Below are 14,042 nucleotides of genomic sequence, written 5' to 3' on the forward strand. Positions count from 1 at the left end.
GTCTTTCTTTTGTACTGTCTCTAAATATCTGCTTTATTGGGCTTTCCATTTTTAAGTTAAATAAAACATATATTTGTTTCTTCCAAAAAGTCTCTCCATCTGGTGGTAAGAGACATTTCAAGTCTGGCAAAACATTTGTTTTTCATTCTCAAGGAAGTAACAGTCCTAAATGTAGGTTTGGCCTGAACAGATAAATTGTGGTATAGAAAAACAAAAACAAAAAAGGAAAAAAAACCCTCAGCTTAGGTCAACTGTTAAACAGATCTGGGATTCAAGCTTTAAGAAAGGGAAATTAGTACCTAGTTTTACCTGCAATAGGAGGGTGTGGACAACTTCTTTTCTTCACATATTACATCCTAGTCAAAACAGTATGACTGTTTGTTCAGCAACAAACAGGTGAGATCTGATCTCAACTGGAAGCTTACTATAGTTAACAGTTAATAGTATAGGTATTAATTCACAGGAGATTTCCTTCAGACACGCCACACTTCTTATTTGTTTGTCCAATTCTGAATTTTGTTATTATTATGAAACAACTTGATGAAGAAACACAATTGAATGGAATTAGATACACTGTATTGATTATGTCTTTGTTGTTATGCTGTGATTTCAAGATTTTATAGAATGCCTGAGTCATGAGATGTCACTGCATGGTAGATTAATTTGGTCCCAGAGACTGGCCAAGGTATTTCCAGCTGTGCAGATAGACTTAACAGAATATGACCTCTGTCACACCACACCTCAAAAGACAGTTTTATCTGTTACATGTACCTATGCAGACACTTGTTTTTACATTACTTTGGTCTTTGTGCTCACCTGGAGACATGAAACTTCTGAAACTGTCTGCTGATGGCTATAACTAGCCTTACAAGTACTATTAGTATAGCAGTAGTGCCTGGGACCTCCAAAGCTGAGTACCTATATGACAAAGCCCAAAACCTTGTGTCAGAAATCTTACAATATAAATGAAAGATAGATGGAAAAGGGTACAATAAACAAACTGGAAAAATACAAGTTAAAAGGGAAAACATGGGATACAGAGGTACTTATCATGACTAAGGTAAGTTTTAAAGAATGGTTAAAAAGTGAATAAATAATACATTTGTGGATCCTACTGTTAGCTTCTTTACCAAAGGACCTTCTACACAAGCATTACGAATCATAGCTTAGAGACATTATTTGGGGAACCTGACAAGTGAGTAATAGGTGTAATTCTAAATAAACTGATTAGTGCATAAAAATATCCAGGAGGATGTTGATGCATTAGAAGTACTTGCAAAAACCACATAGATAGAATAATTTTTTTAAGGAATATTTATTTTCAGTTCCATTTAAACAACCCACTTATGTAACACATACTAAAATCTTTAGGAAACATTCTAAGAAATTTCAGGATTATAGCCACAGGGATGAATTAAATGCATTTCAGTTCTGCAGACTAAAATACAGAATATGTTTGCATCATTCTGCATTTTATTATGTTGCTGCCTTTTGGTATGCTTTACATTAAAAATACATGACTGACACTCTTTATACCAGTAAGCCTTTTTATTGAAAAAAAATGTTATTGCATTAAACTACATTCCCAGGAATTCCTTGAATAACCTAAAAAAAAAGCTGCGTTGCATGTACAATAGTGCAATTCACTTAGCTACTGTATAATATAAAACACTTTATACAGAGAATACAAAACAAAATTACTAGTTTACATATTATACTAGCCAGAGTATCATCCAGTTTTAAATATAAACTTAACACTTTTAAAATTAATCTGGTCAAATGGCATTTTTATGCAAATCTGCACAACAAATATACATATTAAATGTATTCCGGAAGTGCCTCAGTTACCAAAAAAATCCGCCCCCCCCCCCCCCCCCCCCCCCCAATTTTTATCATTGTGTAACTCAGGAAACTTTTATTATTGGAATTTTACAGTATGGGTGACCTGTTTCCTTGGATTATGTATCAAGAATATACAATCAAACTAAAATAGATTATTAACTTGGAGTGTATATATTGCTGCCACCAGGATACTGTAAGTCTTTTAAAAATCAGTCTAAATAAAATCAAAATTGTATCATGGCTCCATACATCAGGCTCAATTATGCTTTTAATCATGATAATGAGACATATTTAAAGTACATTACTGACGAAAAACAAATATGGCAGCAAGCAGAGCAAATATATCACCTCAGCTGTGCTGATATTTTTATTACATTTCTCCAAGAAAATCCCTTCTGTGTACTAAGAACAATATTGGACATTCTCTTTGTTGGTAGCCAATGATTGCTGTTTTGCTATTGTGCTGTTTCTGTTCCTTCTTAATCCCTCTTTTTTCCATAAATACCTCTCAAAATCCTAATTGCCATTGTTCCAAGAATTAAATTTAATCTTTATTGTCTATTCATTTGCCTTACCAAATCATCCGTGTTGGTATATACAATGATGCATGGACATCCTATGATTTGGTTCCTTCCTAGAATCCCATTGTATTGTGCACACATTAAGGGAAATGTATATAACTATTTTCCATAAAGGATCTATGTAGTAGGAAATTGTTAAGTTTCAATTGGTCAAGTTTCTTGCCATAGGAATTTCTACAATATTAACATGGACTGTAAGAAGCAGGGATAGAAAATGTGTGTGTACACATTAAAGATGAGATTAACCTGTCATTTCTTCTGTTCCACTTTTTTCTCTTGGTGTTACCTACTTAGGATTCAAATTAACTCTTGTATACAATGAGAACAGCTGGTTTTTCTTGAATAGGAATGGAACTATGCCCATAAATTTAAAAGTTTGTAGGGCTGGAAATACATCTTTTAGGCTGGTATTAGCCCTGAACTTGTGGTGATGGCTGTGCAGCTCAGTCAGCCTCTTCCAGGGCACAGGTTGACCTGCTCCTTTAAAACATCCAATTCAGAGTGTTTCTACAGAATTATGACTAATGTTTCCAAGTGGTCCACTGAGTGAGGGATCTTCATCCAAGCAAGCAAGTACTAATTTTCAGAGGTGTTGAGTCACATTCAGTGAAATATGTTTGATTCTCAGAAAATATAGTTTCAGAAGTATAGAAATTATATGGAAATTCAGATGTAATTTTGGGAAGATTTTCAGCCAAAAATGAAAGGAAGAATTTTAAAACTGTGGAATTATTTATTTTTAACATATTTCCCAAAGAAAATTTCTCACTTCCTTAATTCTGAAGCAATAATTTCAATTAAAGACGTTCCCTACAATTAAAATGAGAAAATTAAACCATAAAGATAAGTAACTCCAAAAAGGCATTTTGTTAATGAAATTAATAAATCAGCTGGGAATCCAACCAAAAGATACTTGAGGGTGCTGGTTTCACCAACATTTTGAATAAAAAAATGTTTTACTTCTGCTCAGTCTCCAGATCTTTTCCTGACAGCTTTTATTTGATGGCTAAAGTGTTAAGTATCCAAAGAAACTTTAACTTTGAAAATACAAAACAAGCAGTTATAACTTCTAAAGCCATTTGAAAAGTTTGGCATAATACCAGTTTATGTTGAAGCAGCTGCTTTTAGAAATTAAAACAATTCCATTTTATTGCAGTGTATCAATCTGCTTTGATGAAAACTAAGTTAGAAAATTGGTCCTAAGTTTTATTTTAAATACTCAACTTAATTGCAATTGGATTTCTCAGTTTCTTCAGATAGCCAAATATAATGGAATAAAATCCTCCAAAAGTTTTTTAATATGTTTTATATGGATTCTGAAAGATACATTATTAATTGTGCACTGCATTATTGTGAATGAATTGAAATTATTTCAAATGTTTCTAATCCAAAGAGGTACTGTCAGACACTTCACTGTCCAATTATATTGCGAAGCATGCCTGCAGTCTAACCACAATTATGAATTTAATTTCATGCTAAATATCCCATGTTGAGTTAGAAACATTATAAAAATAGTCAGATTGTGCCATTCAAAGAGATGCTGAAGCCCTCACCTATTTCCAGATACACAGTTTTTACTAGCAATTTCAACCACGCATTACCCTGAAGGTTGGATACATGCATTCAAACATTGCAGATTCAGAACTTCAGTTTGTATGTTGAGAGTTTGGGAAGCCATGCGAGAATCTTGACATATTTCTTTAGATTCAATATACCTTGAAATGCTGAGAACTGTGGCATGGTTTTCTATGAGACTTGACCTGGAGAGCCAGTTTCTGCTCAGAATTTTACTTCTGCATTTTTATGAATATCAGCACAATTTTATAGGACCAGCCAATTGTTCATGTTGTTTGTGAAAGGGATGAAACATATTTACACATTCTTTGTGCAAGACTCTCCCACTCATTAGAGCTCTGGTAGGAAAGAATTGTTGCAGTCTTGGCCAAGGACCTCTGAGGTTCAAAGCCAGCACTAGCTGCTGGGCAATTCTGGGCTGCTGTTGCCCACCCCTGACATACCCTATGCTACAGCCACAGGCAGCCTATGCCAAAGAACTTGGCTTCATCCCCTTCTTTCCCTTGCCTTCTTGGATGCTTGGCTCAGGGAGAAAAGTAGCAGTCTGCTTGTGCCAGCACAGAGCCCCCTACACTAAGGGAATTTTTTGTTATATACCTGTGGCCAGACTGGAGTCTCTTTACACTGTCTAAGCAATGTATCCCAGGGACAAAATCACTAAAGTATCCTTGAGATGTTGTGACCCTCTTCTTCCAGTGTTAACTCATCACCCCTCACTCTGGGGCTCCCCAGTTTATTTTGGCCAGGAGTCAAAACCAGGGACTTGTGGTCCCAGATACCTTCTTTTTTGCTCAGTCTGAAATACCTTAACCAGACCAAGTACTATACTGTTGCATATAGACACTCAGAAAAGCACACCTCTGAGGTGTGTCAAGATTGCTCTACCTTATATTGCACTACTTTAAACCACTCATCAGTGTTGATGTTCTTGGTCCCGTGGTGTCTGGGTGCTGTGGTCCCATTCCTACTGACAGTCACAGTCTTCACTTCAGACTGTTCTTTCCAACCCTTCTGTAGAATAGAAGCTGGACCCTGTCCTCCTTGTGATAGTATCATAAAAGACTTTAAACCAGCTTTTACCCAGACATATGAGAACTAAATCAACGTTCATATGCTGTCAGTCAGAATGTGGACTTTAAAATATTTGCTGTTGTGCTCTCAGCAAAACAGTAAATTTCCCCTCAGACGTGACTGAACACTGAATAATTTATATTATTCAAATTTGGGTTTGGAGCCATGGTGTAATTGTTTGGGCTAGTTTAAATAGCTAGAAACACTGAAAACTTCTTTTATTGTAGGTAACTGTTGGGTCTGGCTAGAGCAAGAATGGTGATGGGGCTCTTGCCCTTGGAATAATGGATGAACAAAGGGATTTGGATGTATAGCAGAAGGTGTGGCTGCATTCAGGTGTGGTGTAAATAAGGCTGGGATATATGCAGTGTGTGGCAGTGTGGGAAAGGTCAGTGGGGAAGGGTGGAGAGGGGTGGCGGAGACCAAGTGCAATGGGTGTCCTGTCAGCAAAGCAGGGTGGGTGGGAATGAGGGCTGGTGCTAATGGGGAAAGTGGTATGGGGGCAAAATGTGCCTGAGAGAGGGGGTGGAGGTGGGCCAGGGAGAGATGGCTGCTGTGGGGATGTACAGATGCCGAGACAGCAAAGCGTTGCAGCAGTGTGTGGTGGATGGTGGTGACAGTAGCGTGCTGATGAACAGGGAGGGCAGGAACTGCTGGTGTTGCAGAGAAGGCAGCTGGTCCTGGGGCAGGCAAAACTTTCAGGTGTTTTGCCAGAAGTTGTTTCTGCATATGCTGCTGGGCTTGCAGCTGCAGCAACCTGTATTTTTCTACTTCCTCTGGTGAAAATGTGATAGGCTGCTGCGTTGAAGGAGGGGAGGTGGATTTGCTGTACACTTCTAGGTCATTTGCTGTGTCCTCATACTTCTGCATAGCATTGTCACAAAGAGAGTCTGAACTGCCTTCTGCCCGGTTTGAGTCCATGTTTACATCATGTAGTTCTTCTTTGGTCTCTGTTGAATTAGCAACAACAGAATATCTATTAGAGGGAAAAGCACCAGGGAAATCATTTGGTACTGGGTCACAGCTTTGTATAAAGGGTTGCACTTCACTAATGAAGAGATTGGATTGTTCCTTTATTGCCGTGTTCCTTTTTATGCTCGGGCTCTGATAGCCTGTTCCTATTTGAATGATGTCTTTAAAAAGGCAATGATCATAATCAGTGCCAGTTGAAAGAGCAACATTAGTTATCTCTGACGCTTCAAAGTTGTTTTTCTTCACACTGGTTTCCAATGAACTAATTTCATTATGCCCCGTGTCATTTTTACCTACACTTAGCAGTTTCTTTGGCAGAGGTAACATTGCAATGTCATCTACCGATGATGAAAACTGAAGAGCAAAGTGACTTCGTGAGTGATCCCTTAATTCTACCCCACAAGTGTTTGAAAATCTCTCTGAATCGTGCATTTGTTCCTGGGTTTTCTTGGACTGCACTCTTTCTAAAAGTAACTTGGCGGTCAGCGACTTTCTTTTTCCACATATGTCTTTTGCCAGGGTTTCAGAAGAGCAGGTGGCAAAGTTTTTTGGCTGACCATTCACATTCAGAGACTCGTAATGTGCAGTTTCAGCTTTTCCCATTTCAGTGTTAGAACCTCTTTCTGCGTCGTCTTTTGATTTGTCACCACAGTTGTCAGTCTCTTTTGAGAAGGATCCTGAACTGCTACCTCTTGATATTCTGCTATTAGATGATCTTTCGCTGCTTCCTGAGTCTCTGGTGGAACAACTTTTGGACCTATGGTAGCTTCTACTTCCACTGTGCACTTTGCCAAAATGCCGGTGTCTACATCTGCTGTGTTTAGATCTGTCTCTGTGTTGTAAAACTCTATGTCTTGAACACCTTCTATATTTAAGTGTGCCCCTCTGCGTACAGTTTCTAGTTCTGTGAGTTCTGCTACAACAAAGGTAATCCTCATCTGTATCATTAGAAGTGAAAATACACTTGTGCTTTCTGTGTTTACATTTGTGCCTTTCAGCTGTCTTGCTTTTTCTTTTACAACAAAAAAGCAAATGGTTTCTGCTGTGATTGTTCAATGTGGGACTCATGTAGCTCATGTAGCTACTCGTACCACTAACTGAAGTGTCAGAATAGCTGGAATGTCTGTCAGAGGAGGACTTTTGAGGAGATGGGAATCTCCAGCATCCCATGTAACTTCCACATCTTTCATTTTCTGAATACCTGCTGTTTGAACTGGATTTATAACTAAGGAAACTTCCACTAGAGTCTTTTCCACTGTCACTTATGTCACTGCTGCAGCTGGCCACATCTTGAATGGATCTGCAGTCATTTTGGATTTCACGTTTTTCCTCAGAATAAATAAAATGGCATTTTGCAGCTTTAGACTTTTTAATCCTAGACATAAAAGCAGAAAAGGAAATGCTTTCATTTCTAATGTTCTGGTTTTTTCTTTCACAGCTATGAAAATGATGCTTTAAAGGTCTTCTCAGTGTTGTTGTATGAAGACTTTTTTCTGTCACATAATCCTTTTGTGAGACATCAAGGTAAGCAGGCACTTTGGGTATATTTTCATTTAAATAATCTGCAATGCATTTTTGACCGTTTTCATTCATTTCTTTCCCTATGTCTGACTCAGCTTTTTGCTTGGCCTTTCTTGGATTTAGGGAACCTTTCATCTTCTTTGGTTTCAACAACTGATTATCTTGTTCATTTGACATTTGCTTGTGTTTTATTAAACCTGAGGCTTCATTTTCATCTGCAGTCTTATTTATAGAGTACTCTTTACAGCTTGCTTTGTTTGTTTCATGCTGTTTACCATCTCTGTGATTTAAAGAGAGTCTGAAGTCAAAATACAGTGGATTACAGCCATATGAAATACAGGGCTCAGTTTTTGTAAACAAAAGTAATTCTGTGGGCCACTGTAGAGCAGTGGTGCCATCTTTGCTCACTACATGGAGGAAAGGCAATGCCTGGGGCTTAACATCTTTAACCGTGGTCTCCCTTGGAAGTGTTTCCATATTCCCATTTGTGTTTTCTGAGCTCTCCAATGATCTTTCTCTTTTTACCACCCCAGGACTGTCATTAACGTTGCTTGCGCCTGTCAGCTGAGGTTCTGGCTGTTGTGGGAGCTCAGGTAACTGGTCAAGCAGGTGGGCATTGCTGTTCTTGTAGGTGTTCAGCTGTGTACAAAAATTGCTAGCGTGGCATGAAGGTGAAATGAGAGTTTCTAACAATTGCTCAGACTCATTCAATTTGCTCTCTTGCTCTGTTTCTCTAAGTGAACCAGAAAAACCCAAATTTAAAAGCTGTAGTTTGGTTTTGGAAAATAAAGGATGAGCACTGACCTTTTCTTCTAATTCTCTATCACTACTTTTATCATTTTCCTTCAGCATTTTAGGTTTTGCAGCTACATGACTTGATGCACTGTTATCCAAATCCTTTTGGGCTTGTGTAATAGGTAGCCCTTTATCCAAGCTTGCTTTCATGTGCTCCTCCAAAAGTGTACCAGAACAACAGCCCTCAAGAGCTTGCTTTGTTTTATGGTTGGGGGATTCACTACAATCATTTCCTTCTTCAGAGTTCTCACTGAAGACTGATGCTGAGGACTCGAGCTTCAAAGGGACTTTTTTAGAGAATGAGAAAGACACTCCTGCCCTTTGAGAAGTATTGGTGCTATCTGGGAGTGCTTGTGAGACTTGATTTCCAAGCGCATGGGGTCTTTCAGTAGGGGACTGGTGCCTGCTTATGATAATCTGCTGTTTCTCTAGTACGCTGCTGGAGAAACCTTGTCCTTCACTTGTGGTGGTTCTTGGAGAACTGGCTGTGAACTTGCCACCCTTGTACAGGAAAATGCCATCTGGTGATTGCTGCTTTTCCATGACTAATCTGGGGGCTTTAAGCAATGGTCCACTCCCAGTGATGCTGTAAGGTAATAAGTTAAAAAAAACCCAACAAGCTGTATTAAGTAACCAAGTTAAGGCAGAACTTGCATTTGACGATGTCTGTCTGGTGAAGAAGGGTGTCACTCATGCTGTTACAAGGGAAAACTAAGTTTCTAAAGGGTAAATGTGCAGTCTAGTCCTGAGCTTGGGCTTCTATATGGGCAAGACAGTCCTTACATACAGGAAATTATATGATTTGAAGTCAACACATGAATGCTCTTTTTCAGTTATGCCCATGTATGTCCAGAATAAACAATATTGTCTTTACTCTGCATTTACATCAAGGAGAATCTGGTCTGTGGTAAGTCTTGGTTTTCTGAGAGGCCACTGCAAAGGAAATTGTGCCTTGTTCAAAATGAGACACTTCCACCTGGAGCATCTGCAGAATCAAACTCTATAAGAGAAAAGGCAGCATTCTGCTTGCCTGGCGGGGGGAAGAGGGGGGTATGCATGATTTTTTTAAGAGTAGATTTTTATTTTATCTTTATATTATTCCACAATAGATGACACTGTGAAATATTCAAAGAGATATTAATGCTAAAACTATCACCAAACATTGGTGGGGAAAAGGACACAAGGTGGATTTCCATCAATATTAATGGCAACTTCACTGCCCTCATTATCAATCACCATTTGACTGACTTCTCCATATTTTTCCTTTCTGTATTGTACTCTCATTGATTAAATTTTTCCTCTTCCCAAAACCTCTCAGATTTTAAATCTGTGGTTTAGTTTTCTTGTACTTAAAAAAAAAAAAAATCAACCTATTTTAAGAAGGTCTTAACAAACATGGTAAATCACTGATTTTTTTGCAATAGATAATTAACCGAGATTGGAATGACTGTTGCCATTTTCCATTAGAGATGAGACATATATATAGCCACCATACAAATGTTATTCCAAATAACATTTTAAACATACATTTCGTTAGACCGATTATCTACATTTGCTATCAATGCAGTATTACGGTACACTTACATGAAAAAAATTTGAAACCAGCGTCAGTTAAGAGTTTGATTAAAAATTTAGAAAATATTTTAATTAAATGTAAGTATATTATGACTGCCAGATCTGCATAGCAGCTATCTATAAATAGCCTAGCATGTTTTATAAATGCTATAAAAATGCATTGATCTTCAGCAGTGGAAACGACATAAAGACTCCCTGGAGTAGGGTCAACTCCAAGTATGAGAATATGTACGCATTTCTGAGAATATATTTGCATTTGCCACAAATTTGGCATCAGGAGATACAAATTCACCCCTATTTGTACATCAGGAAGGAATTATCTCTTGGAGAAGGCATGTAAAGAGATCATTTTCAAAGTCTCCTTGCAACAGCAAAATAAAGCTGCATTTTCAGTTTTTCGGTGCAAGACATCATTAACAGTAATTTTGTTGTCAAATTGTATTAGCTTCTTGTAAAGAACTCTGTTGGGACCTGAGGCACAGTACTCAGGGACAATAATAATTGTGCATGTGTATAGACTTTTGCTTAGACAGGCTGACTTTCTGTCTTGCCTGAGCAACTGGGAATACTACCCCTCCGCCAAGATCTCAGCTACCCCTGAACCTGTTAGTCATTACAAACAGGAACAGCAAGCACTGTCTTTCCAGGCTCTTTGTAAAGGATTATGGACTCCTGGCTCTTTCTAAAAGCAAACCTGCTTTTTCCCTCCCAGACTCATTCTGGCTTTCCTATTATCACCGACCTTATCGGACTATCTGAGACTACATCTTCAAGTGCGTGCGCATAAAGGCGTCTTCCCACAGGCAGATACATTTCTTTCACTAGATTTGTATGAAAATGGAGTTGTAACCATAAAAGTGATACATTACCACTAAACTGTTATATTTCAGCAGATTACTCAAAAGCAATTACATAGGCCAAAATTAGTGTATAATAAACTCTGAATGTTATTATTTCCAGGGTACAGTAAGCTTGATATGAATTTTAAAGGATGCCACTTTAATTATCTACTTAACTCATTACGGTCATAGATTAATATAAACAATTGGTCTGGTGGCAATCTATTCTACTGACGCATTCAGTGTCATTAAACAAAGGAGATTTCTCAAATGTAAAGGTTTATTACTGCAAACTTTGTACTGTATCTTGATATTCATTAATAGAGCTAACAGTATTGGGCAAACTTAACTCAGTTAATTACTTGTTTTTCATTCACAAGATGATACTCCCATTACTCTACAGAGAAACTGTGAGAATAATCTCAGTATACTAAAGGTAGTGAAAATGATTCACAGACTAAATACAGATGGTCTAAAAGGTGGGTTTCCTCTCCCATTCACTTACTATCAATCTATAAGACAGTTATAATAACCTATTCAGGTCAGTTTGAATAGGGTAAAATGGTGATATTATAAAAATATCTTCAAACCACTCAGTTCAGAAGAGATAAGATTAACTAGCTACAGGAGAGAAAAACAGAAACCTTCAAATAGCGTGTAATTAATTCAGGGGCTTTCAATTTTATGGTTTGCGGAACAGGAACATTTGGAGTTGGGGACAGCTGAAAACAGGTTACAGTATACACAATCTCTATATTACAGAGCGTAGGAGTAAAAATATGGAGATTTCTTCTGGGACTGAGAAAAGAGGGCATTAAAACGTAATAGAAATTTTAAATACTTGCCATTCTGACTGCTTCCGTAACTCTGCGAGCTGGTGGAGCCGCTTGAGTGCTTTTTCCTGTTTCTTCTCATCTTTCCATGACTTTGAAGCCACATTTCGAGCAAATTCCCTTTGTTTTAAATCTTTCAATCTCTGTGTGAAAAGAACAAAAAAAGAAGGGATTAAAGATGTACACAGCAGATACATTTCCTCTTACTCCATTTATTTGGTTTTGGTGAAGTTAATATATAAATGGAGAGTACAAATATACTTAAAATGCTATCATCCTAAGAAGAGATTGAAAATGCTATTTTTGCCTAACAAAACCACGTGATTGGGCCATTGCTATTTAGCTGATCTATACCTACAAATGAATGATAGTTTTTAGTTTATTATGAATACACAAATCTTCTGTTGTGTACAAATACATACACAAAACTGGACTCCATTTGATGCAGTTGAAATTTTCAGCTGGAATTTAATCCATAGGCATACACTGGAATAAAGCTGAGCTGGTGTGTGTAATATATTTTATAGATCTCTGTACTTGCACATGTATGCATGTATGTATGTGTGCTTGTGTGTTGGTTTTGTAGATTTTAAGACTGCATTTGTTTTTCAAAGGAGAGAACTACTGTCTGAAATATTTGATCAGGAAACTCTTTTATGTTTATTTTCACAAATTTGTTGATCTCTTCGAACATCTATAAATCAGGTAATTCCTGCTGGAGAGAGCAAAATTCTTTGCCTTTATTACATCTTTTTATTACCTGGTTTTGCACTGCTGATAGTATAAGGAAAAGTGAAGGAGAAGAAGACACAAACCAAATAGTGCAGGTCATGTCCAACCTTACAACTTCCCAGTTCAGGTCCATGCTTCCACGCTCCATGGCAGAAATGCCTTCCTCCCTTCACCACCTCTCCACTGCTGTGGTGTTTGGGGAAGGCAGGTTTACAAGCCAGAAGGGAGCTCCGGTGCATTCAGCCAGATGCCCAAACTAGAAACCTTGAGAACTAGGACTGAGAACTAAACCACTACGTCCACTTGCTAGAAACAGGCCATACAGGGTCCGTAATTGTGTTCTGTGAAGAGTGCTGGAAAGCTGTAATGGGTATCGCATCAGCTGTCCTTCAAGTATTGGATTTTTTTAAAAGCCAGATAACATCTGTGAGAGAAAAATAAATAAATGTTGGGAGACTAAGAGCAGAAGTTTCTTACTTGCTCTCAGCCTTCTGGACCCCAAGATGTGCACCTCTGAGTACTGATCTGGAGGTAGGGACAGCTGGGCTGCCCGCGAATCAGTTGCTCAGGGAGCTTAAGAGCTGGCTCTCAACCACCCTGATGTCTCTGCATACGCAAACTCCCTTGGATGAGGATGAGAAGGCCAGAAAGACAGTTGCTTAGGGAACTGCTGCAACCAGCAAGAACAGTCCTGCTGCCTGTTGAAAGTTTAACCGTATTTATCAGAAATATTTATAGTCTGTCAAATCTGTATGTTTCTCCGGAAAGTTTCTATCAGCTCCAACATCTAGTACTTCAGTGAACCAGACTCTGAAACAGGACAGCTGCAAAGTCCTCTTTAAAGCTCTTAGGCTTCAGTTCCTTGGAAATAAATGGTTGCTCCACCACATTTTTAGCTTTTTTCTGTCCCCTTACATGCTCTCCCTCGTTGTTCACTTGCCCCTTGCCAGGCCAGTCATATAGCGCTCCATTCCCTCAACCTCATTCCCTGCAATTTAGAGTAAAATGGATGAATATGTAAGACAACATTACTTTTGGCCCAAGAAAGAAGCTTTTTAAATAATATGGTAAAGCCAAAGTTGTAAAAGATATCAGAGAATCGTCCCAGAATGAATCCACAGTTTCTGTCACCTAAGTAATATTTACAAGAATGTAGAGATATTTAAGCAGTAAAGATCCTATCCTCCATAGAAAAAACATAGGTAGTCTTCAGTCTTATTAACATCTTCAATGTGAAGAAAGGGCAAAGAAACACATTTGAGAAATGTCCTTTAGTGCCACTTGCTGTGTTTTAGCTGTCACCGTGAGCTGTTCAGTATCACACACAAAGCATTCATGAGGAAAAACAGAAACAGTTTCTACCTGTCAAGGAAACAAAGAACAATGTGAAAGCTAGTACTATGGAGTGCAGGTACTGCAAAGCAATGCCATTTCATTTCTTTGACAGTTAGGATGATAATCAACAAAGCAAATGGACCAACACTAAGAATAGAAGTTCTAGCAGTATTTTTTGCTCTCTAATGGCATACAGCATGTGTCAAGGAAGTAGAGAAAAGAATAAAAAAAAATGTAGGTAAGCATAGTGGAGTCGTCATCAACTGGAGATGAAATCCAAGAAATCAAAAGCATCTACAGTCTAAGCAGAGACTGCCTATACATCCCCTCATCAAAACAAAAAAAAGCTGCACTGCCAGAGCTCCAGTTAG

At 38.1% G+C, this 14,042-nt stretch overlaps 1 protein-coding gene across 3 annotated transcripts in view; it reads right to left on the reverse strand.

The window, feature by feature from the left end:
* Positions 1-1,871: 1,871 nt before the first annotated feature.
* The window catches only part of ZNF804B (zinc finger protein 804B), a 244,300-nt gene continuing 232,129 nt past the window's right edge, over positions 1,872-14,042 (reverse strand). For all 3 annotated transcript variants that reach the window (XM_052802721.1, XM_052802729.1, XM_052802739.1), the window contains exons 3-4: positions 11,617-11,747; positions 1,872-8,943 (exon numbers count right to left, since the gene is read on the reverse strand). In XM_052802721.1, the coding sequence (XP_052658681.1) occupies positions 5,253-8,943; positions 11,617-11,747 (3,822 nt within the window). In that variant the 3' untranslated portion in view covers positions 1,872-5,252. The remainder of the gene's footprint in view (positions 8,944-11,616; positions 11,748-14,042) is intronic.

This window comes from Harpia harpyja, chromosome 1, assembly GCF_026419915.1.
Source record: "Harpia harpyja isolate bHarHar1 chromosome 1, bHarHar1 primary haplotype, whole genome shotgun sequence".
In the NCBI taxonomy this organism is placed as follows: Eukaryota; Metazoa; Chordata; class Aves; order Accipitriformes; family Accipitridae; genus Harpia; species Harpia harpyja.